The 8168-nt window shown below is 35.3% G+C and overlaps 1 protein-coding gene across 4 annotated transcripts; it reads right to left on the bottom strand.

The window, feature by feature from the left end:
- Positions 1 to 151: 151 nt before the first annotated feature.
- LOC117241298 (carcinine transporter-like) lies at positions 152 to 5755 on the bottom strand. 4 transcript variants are annotated; one of them, XM_033507254.1, is made up of 4 exons: positions 5413 to 5755; positions 1584 to 1844; positions 1087 to 1282; positions 152 to 757 (listed from the first exon to the last, which is right to left on the bottom strand). In XM_033507254.1, the coding sequence occupies exons 1-4, from the start codon at positions 5466 to 5468 to the stop codon at positions 479 to 481; spliced, it is 792 nt and encodes a 263-aa protein (XP_033363145.1). In that variant the 5' UTR covers positions 5469 to 5755; the 3' UTR covers positions 152 to 478. The 4 variants fall into 4 exon arrangements, with proteins under 4 accessions (XP_033363145.1, XP_033363147.1, XP_033363146.1 ...); XM_033507256.1 differs by lacking the exon at positions 5413 to 5755 and adding an exon at positions 4599 to 4689; XM_033507255.1 differs by lacking the exon at positions 5413 to 5755 and adding an exon at positions 2045 to 2546.
- Positions 5756 to 8168: the final 2413 nt, after the last annotated feature.

The raw sequence follows: 8168 nt of genomic DNA, 5'->3' as shown, positions 1-8168 counted from the left end.
TTTGTTTTCGAGAAAATCGACTTTGAATTTTCGCTCGATACGCGTGCACTTTATCGCGTCTCGTTATAACGGATCTCACTGTAGATCGTTGTCTCGATGGAAGAATTAAAAAAAAAATTTGTATTCTATATTTTCGACTTCTTTCCGCTTGTACCACCAATTACCAACCACCTTGTATAACTCGATTTAAGAATATCAAGATATAACTATCCTCGACGACATGAAAATCGATGAAACGATCTTTAACAATAACAAAATCAATATATTCATCTCTGGTGGCGGCAAAAGCTCTTGAATCAAGAACTCGAACCGTATAGTTCAATCGAGTACAGCAACGTCAAAATTATCTTCGAGGAACAATTCATCAAAAATTTCTCACGCAACATCATCTTTCACGTAATAGAAACATTGACTTCATACTAACGTTATCTCTCGCGTGACTGAAACATTGGCTTATCGGTCGAACCTCTCGCACTTTCTACTTCGTAGAAGGCTTACCGATAATCAGAGGAATGTTGATACAGTTATCGAACGCCAGTCCAGCGAGAAACCTACAGACGGCGAATGACCAAAAACTATTTGCGCTGGCAGTGAAAATGGAGGCAAAAAGGGCGATACCATTGCAGAACATTAAAGCTGGGATACGACCCTTGTGATCGGCGATCCAACCGACTAGAAAACCACCGATGATGGATCCGCAGAAGAAGATGGCCTGCGCCGTTGATACGAGGTATTCTCGGTCGCATACCCAATCTAGCTAATCACCAAGGTTAAGCGTTAGTCAGCGAAAAACCAGATTCATATTTTTCAGAATATAATTTTAATCCTGCTGCGGTCTTCGAATTTTTATATCTCGATTCTGCTCGCAGTTCGATGAATGAAAGAGTTCTTTATGCTCTGAAAAATACGTTCGCGTAAAATCGGAACGAGGAATTATCCGTACTAACAATTATCGTCTTATACTTTCTTTAAACTTAAGAAATTTACTATAACAAGGTTAGATTAGATCGGAAATGACCCAAAGAACGCAGCAGAAGTGTAAGAATTTCGAAGCATGCGATTCAGACAACGATGTGAATACTTCACCTCAGTTCCTATACTAGGATATGGAATCTGCGTAAAATTATACTCCCATTGAGTACATTTTATCGTTTTGTTTGTTTGGAAGCCCGATGAGCTCAGGCTCTTATCGCTCTTCAACAGCTCTGTGAAGTTTACGTCCTTCCGTTGACATTGTTCGTAATAAGGATAAACGTTCGTCACTGGAATCGTTATCTTAATCCTAAACATCCCATACGATAGATGATTGATCATTTTAATTATTAAAATAAGAACCAAAGTCCAGACAGAGTAATCCAAAAATATCTTGTATCTTATCGTGAAATTTTTCTACAATATTTTCTAATAATTTTCGAAATGTTCGAAAATTCGAGAAATTCCAGAAATCGCGCTATCTCGCATATTTTTCACAATATTTTAAAGTCACTTTCTACGAACAATCAAAAATATCGTTCAAAGTTTAAAGGAGCTTTCGTTGCTACGTATATCTCCTTTTCTTTCTTTCCTTCATTATACATACTTACCTCTCTTCTTCGGTGAAATTCGAGTTTACTAATTCGTCTATCCTGCACCAGTGTTCCGTGGGAATAATCGTAATGAAAAATTGCGAGAAATACAGAAACGCGTACGTCGCGCCATAAGGTAGTAACGACAATAACAACAGCCATTGATATCTCCCGTAGTCACCGACATACGGCAGAACATCATCGAAACTTTCCAATCTTGGTCTCAATCGAGTCGCTTCAGTGGGCAATATAGAGTTACTCTTCTCGTCCTTCATTTCGCTGAAACAGAATCCATCCTTGATTTCCAGGCGTAGCAGTATGAAAGTCGTATAACAAAGTTTTCAGTCTTCTAGTCTTTGAAATAAATGTCATTCGGCAGTTCCTTTGATGTTTCACATTCTGTAATTCCAATTACAATGCTCCTTTCCTCTCCCACAAGCAGGAAATTATTTTCTGACAGAACGCAGGAACAATCTTACCCGTCATTCACGTTTTCCCCTTCCATAGTTCGAGCAGCAAAGTTTCAATTATGATTTTAGATTTTGAAAGGCAACGGAGATGAAAGAGGAGACCCGATATGCTGATCGAAAGACGTTCGGAAATGAACTGAAAGAACGAGCGAAGTCCGGTAACTGTTCGCTTTGTTTTCGATTCGGTTAAACGTTAAATTAAGTGTAAGTGTTTGCTCGAGTGCCGGCCAATTACTGTGCCGGGAGTCAAGTGAATCGTGACACGCGACTCGTTCAAATTGAATTGCATACGAACCACGCTCGCGAGATCATCTTTAAAAAGGGCTGATTCGGTATACGCGGCGATGTCAACGTGATATCTACATGTCTGAGGAAAGTTTCGACGAAAGAAATAGCCTCGAGTGCTGGTTAATGGTGTTCGAGTTATCGTTTGGATATCGATATTATAGATTTGCAAATGAGATAGAAGAACCGAAGGAAAGTTTGTCGACTCTGTCATATTTAATTAAATGCAGGAGAAAAATTGAATGGAATAATTTTCTGATTAATATTGTTTGTTTATTACTCGTAATCCTCTTACCTGGCGACTTAAGGGTGACGTCCGGTTACAGTGCTTAACTAAACTAAGTTTTCGATCAATATATCGAACTCTATTGGAAAATAACCGAGAAAATTTTAAGCCATCGAAGGCTAAGAATAAATGAAATAATTGAAGGTTTTTCAAACCTGTTTTAACACTAATATCAGGGGTATAAGAAGATGGTACTTTTGATGTATCAACGCAATTATTTGATTATTTACCATTCGTTAAAACAGACGGTCTTAGGGACTGAGGTGGTTAATTAGATATTGAAAAATTAAGAGAACGATTTCCAAGTTAAAAGTAAAATAATATATCGATCTTTCGCAAAATTTTTATATTAAATTGTTCATTTTCGTATCAGATAGAGCAAAAGGTTAAACTGATATGTTTACTTGAAAATGGATTCAGGGAAATTAATCATTTGCCAATTAAATTTAAGCGAATACGTGAAACAATATTATCATATGGAATAAACACGGAAACGAAATAGCTGACAGAAGAACCATCGATTTCGAGACATCGATTAGAATGACTAATGTCATTGTCAGGAGCGAGAAAGTGGTCGAGTGCTCGAAATAACTGACCTGTTTGGAAAATACGACAACGAGAAACGTTCGTGTCTACGAGACATCGTGTCTACATAATAAATACTTGCGCGTGTACGTCTACACAAATGGCGGCATTTTTAAAATCAAAAATAGAGTATATTACCCTTGATCGTCCAAACGAAACAATTGCTTATAATTACAAGACATTTGATACAGTACTTTGAGAAATCAATATGCTACAATTTGTTGGAAACATTTAGCTTGCACATAAATCACATATGAGCCAAACTCACGCGACTGATAACGTTACATTGCACTGAAACTGAGGACTCGATTGATTCTCAAAATTCCAAATACAATCTTTTAAATTAATTTTCACTCGTTATCAAGAATCCAATCAAAATTTCTTTTTCCTAATTTATTAGTAACATTCTTAGGTAGAACTAATAATTATCGCTTCTCTTTCATAAACGATTATCAAAGCGAAAAATTAAATTCAGTCTATAGAAGAAAATGAATACAGAAGCTGAAACCCTTACCTGTCACCAAATGATTCTTCTATGTCTAATTAACGATAGTCTCACGACGTCAAAGTGAAACTCCAAACTGATCGTTTCTCGTTGCTCTTTGTTCAAAATATCGATCACGATTAATCAGGCACTACCAACCACATCCACTAATATCACTGTCAGATCGATTAACAGCAAGTTATGAAATTAGTAATTAAGGGCACCCTCGATCAAACCATTTTTCTCTCTCAACGTCACACTAAATCATGTCAAATGTATCTTTCCGTTCCAAATGTCGTCGACTAACTTCCAACGAACAAAATGTCTCAATACACTAAGTTCGACACCTTCGTGTTTTTTGTGGAGATAACCGAAGAATTTTTCCGTTATTGTAGCATTTTCGTTGCTGCTTCTTAATTTAAAAGTAAAGAAATAAAATTAGTTTGAAAAAGCAATTAAAGTAATTCACGTGGGTTTCTTTGAAGACGGCGGAAAATCGATGATAAAACGAAATAGAAATAGAAATAAAATAAAATAAAATCTGCGATTAAACGAATAATTAATACATGTTATTTTGAAAAGGAAATTGGCGATAAAATAGGCGAAAAACAGTTTCTATTAAAAAGGTTATACGAATAATCAACGCAGTTTGCTTCGAAGCAAAATTAGAATTGGCAATCGAGCGAATGATTGACGATTTATTTGGAAAAGTTAGCGGAATCAATGACTAAACAAGCGAGATTTCGTTAAACACACGATTTCCTTCGTAAAGAAAGAAAAAGTAGATTTGTTGATTACACGAATAATCGCTGCAGTTTATCTCAAAGAAGAAATAGCGCGGATGGTCAAACAGGCGAGAAACAAGGTTTCTCCGGGAAAAGAAAATAAAATAGCTGATCGAGTAAATAGTAAATACAATTTACCTTGAGAAAGAAGCAGACTCGAGCGATCAACACTGTTTCCCTCGAAGAAACGCTAAAATTAATGGTCAAACAATCAAAGTAAGTACTTTTTCTCGAGGATAAAGTAGGATCAGTAGTTAAATCAACAAGATTGGTACAGCTTCCCTTCAAGAGACACTATGATCAATATTTATACAGGCAGTCACGGAATCTCCCTTTCGACTGATCCAATCATTGAGTGAAACGATTGTATTCGATGAAATTTTCCTCGAAGATGAAGCAGAGTCGCAGATCCTTACGTAAACGACCGATCAAGTTTCCACGGCAATAAACCTAAATTCCCTGGCTAATTGAAAATATAAAGGAGACACGACCACATTTCCATTTAAAGAAATGCAATTGTTAGTTAAACAACGATAGGATTTTCTTATTCGAAAAGAGAGGAGAAAAATGTCCGATGTTCACGAAGTCTTGTACAAATAAGAAGGGGAAACCGGCTCGCGTATCGCTGATATAGAAGCTTGCTTAGCAAAGACGAACACGATACTCGGTGACACGTGTTTGCCAATAAAAAAAGGAGAGAATCGAAGAGAAACGGAACCAAAGGAAGAAACGTTGATTGACAGTGGAACCGGCGAAACTAGAAATAGTTTGAAAAACACGATTTTCCGAACACAACTGAAGAAATTACACCATATAACATTGAATGTGATGGATGTAATATGGCACATCAATTATCGAACAAAAAGTTTCATAAAATTCAAATTAAAAGAAATATGGGATCGCGAAACACACAACGGGTGTGCATAAGTTATGTACGTAACTTCCAACTTACACACATGCAATAGGTTTAACCGTTACTGGCGTTGATAATAACAGAAGCACAGTCATGGATCCGTTACCATGTCTAGCGTTGTTTCAACGAGTTTCATTCCCACTTGATTTAGTGTCGCTCCTAACCGCTGGTTCACGCAACAGAGAAGGATAAAATGAACCACGACAGATATACAATTACGTACTTACGTACTATATGGTTCAAAGTCTATAAATAATATTGTAGACGGTATAATTAGAGGCCTTCTGTACTATTTCCGCACGCAGTAACGTCCTAAACGTATACACGGAAAACTTTAAATCGTAGCACAATTGAAGCCAGAAGAAATTTTAAAGTGAGCTAAAAAATGAAAAAACAAGCCGAAGATTCAAGAATAACAGAATTACACTGGAAACTCTATTTGGTGGGGGGAGGGAGGGGGGTGCGTTTGAAAATCGATCGCGTATTACGCGGTAGGTAGTAGTTGACTGATATGATTGGAGTAATAAATGTCATTACGGATTATTTGATGTCACTGTAACTTTTTGAATAAAATTCAATGTCAAGATTTATTCATTATCGATACTTATCTTGTTTACAGTAGATTGCAGAATCGAGATATTCTGTTCGTAATTTTTTATGAAAATGTTCTTCGCTTTGATGAAGAATTTTTATTTTTAAAATGATATAAATGTGATATCTCGACGATATAAACGATGCTTTTCTTTATCTGTATATAAACTAAGCAACTTCTAGTTTTATAGATTTTTACACAAAGTTCGTCAAAATCATACGTAAGAAATATTTTCTTTAGATCTTGTACCGATTTACTGAATTACATCTAGTAAATCATGCTAATATTTAATAACTAAATATAACTAGATATAAGTAATTATATTAAATAACAAACGGGATCACAATATTGTTTATGGGTACAGAGACCTTAGAAAAATTATGATCGTAGTCACGTACTTACATTGGTTCCTCAAGAATCCTGTCTACCTTGATAGATCATTAAGCAACGTGACTGGAATCGCATTGCGTCGTCGAAGGAAAATTTTTTATCTTTACTTTGTTGTATGAAAATGCTTTCACTGATTGTGTAGAGGTCGGACTGAGGGAAATCTGTGTTCGTTTCCATAACAGTAGAACGATGGATCTTGAATAATAGATACATTTCTGTTATGTATTATAAACACGTAACTAAAGAGAATTCCATAATATTACCCAAAAACAGTTCATTCAATTTTAATTTCTGACTAGAAGAGACGAGAAATTTGCTAATGGAAAATTTTCATTTTTAAAATGCTTTACATTTATTAATACTCTTTTTTCGAAAACGATACTTATCGTACCATCTAATACTCGAAGATCAAAGCCTATCACAGTTTTCTGTTCCATCTTTTTTAAATGCTTAAAATATTAAACCTAAATTTAATATTTTTTATCATTTTATTAACACGAAATCTGTTATTAATTATTTACTGTAATATTGTACAAATATTTCAGTCTTCATTTTGCCATACTAATACATAATGATCGTGATCTATCTTGATCATCTATCTTTTCCAAACTGATAATGTATTCCTTCATGGAATTTACCAGTTTCACTTCCTTATTGTTCATTTATCACCTAGTATCGGTAACAGATTATGTTATACGTGTTTCGTCGGCAAAACAAACAGAACTAAAGGATCTAAGAATCGCTCAGTAAGTAACAATGCGATTATGGCTGATTTCAGACAATCTGCGGCATTAAATTTTCTCACGTTGTCTCGTAACGATCGTGATTTTCCTTCTGATCCTTCAGATTAAACGTCCTTGAACATCGTTAACTAAATCATGAATTTATAACGAACCCCATTTTTCATTATTTTCTAACAAGATTCCAAAAGATATGAAAAGTAGACAAAACGGAGAGTTTATCTGAACATAATATTTATCGAATAAATCGAAATTTTATTACACGTATTTAAATATTTAAATAATCTATCATTCGAGTGTGTAATTTGTAATTATAAAATTTTATAATTCGTAAACTCGTAGAAGGCAATTAAAAACTCATGAATACACAAGTGTGTGTCACTTCATGTATGTACTTGTTGTATCGGGTATTTATGACATTCAAATAATAATATCTACATTTAGCATTCGAAAATTAACTTGCTAATACGAAGCGTATTTACCTTCGTATTTTATAATAAACTTAATTATTTCGTTAGCAATGAAACATGTGCAGAATTGTAAAAAATCGTAGACAAATATAATGTTCCTAGTTTTACTTAACTTCTTAATTTTATTTACAATGATTATTGTAACGAAGTGTCTTGAAGTGGCAATAACTCAAATTTAATCCAGTTTTTACGAACACATAATCAAACTCGAATTTTATTCTTTAAGATATAGTTCATTCGAGTAACTCTGAAACGTAATTAATTAAAGCTTAGAAACGAAAGATTAAAAACATTTAATCCTCAATGGTGTATCTATTCCACTCTATATTAATGTAGTATCGGGAAGAAGGGCCCAAGAAACGTCGAGCTAACTACAGACAATGTCGCGAGAGCCGAGGCGCTGTCGGCTCCATCAATGCATTACCGGGTCCTTCAGGTAAATAGGTAAATAGCCGAAAAGACCTTCGTGACCCTGGCTACGAGCGTCTGTAAAACACGTGTGCGGTGGGCCCAGCAATAGACAATAGAGCGCTACAACGGCCCGAGAGGCAGTCGAAAAGCAGAGTGCGAGTCGAAAAGCAGAGTGCGAGTCGAGAAGCAGAG

The sequence above is a fragment of the Bombus vosnesenskii genome, unplaced genomic scaffold (genome assembly GCF_011952255.1).
Source record: "Bombus vosnesenskii isolate JDL3184/JDL3185 unplaced genomic scaffold, Bvos_JDL3184-5_v1.1 scf7180000015628, whole genome shotgun sequence".
NCBI classification, from domain to species: domain Eukaryota; kingdom Metazoa; phylum Arthropoda; class Insecta; order Hymenoptera; family Apidae; genus Bombus; species Bombus vosnesenskii.
The sequence above is the reverse complement of the archived record's forward strand: the minus strand, read 5'-3'. Positions and strand labels throughout refer to the sequence as shown.

Excerpts from the sequence above, each read along its gene's own strand:
- LOC117241298 (XM_033507254.1), bottom strand. The coding sequence starts at position 5,468 with ATGACTGTGCTTCTGTTATTATCAACGCCAGTAACGGTTAAACCTATT. Across the intron at positions 1,283-1,583 it reads AATTTCACCGAAGAAGAGAG|GATTAAGATAACGATTCCAG; the intron begins GTAAGTATGTAT and ends TGGGATGTTTAG. Across the intron at positions 758-1,086 it reads ATCCTAGTATAGGAACTGAG|CTAGATTGGGTATGCGACCG; the intron begins GTGAAGTATTCA and ends CTTGGTGATTAG.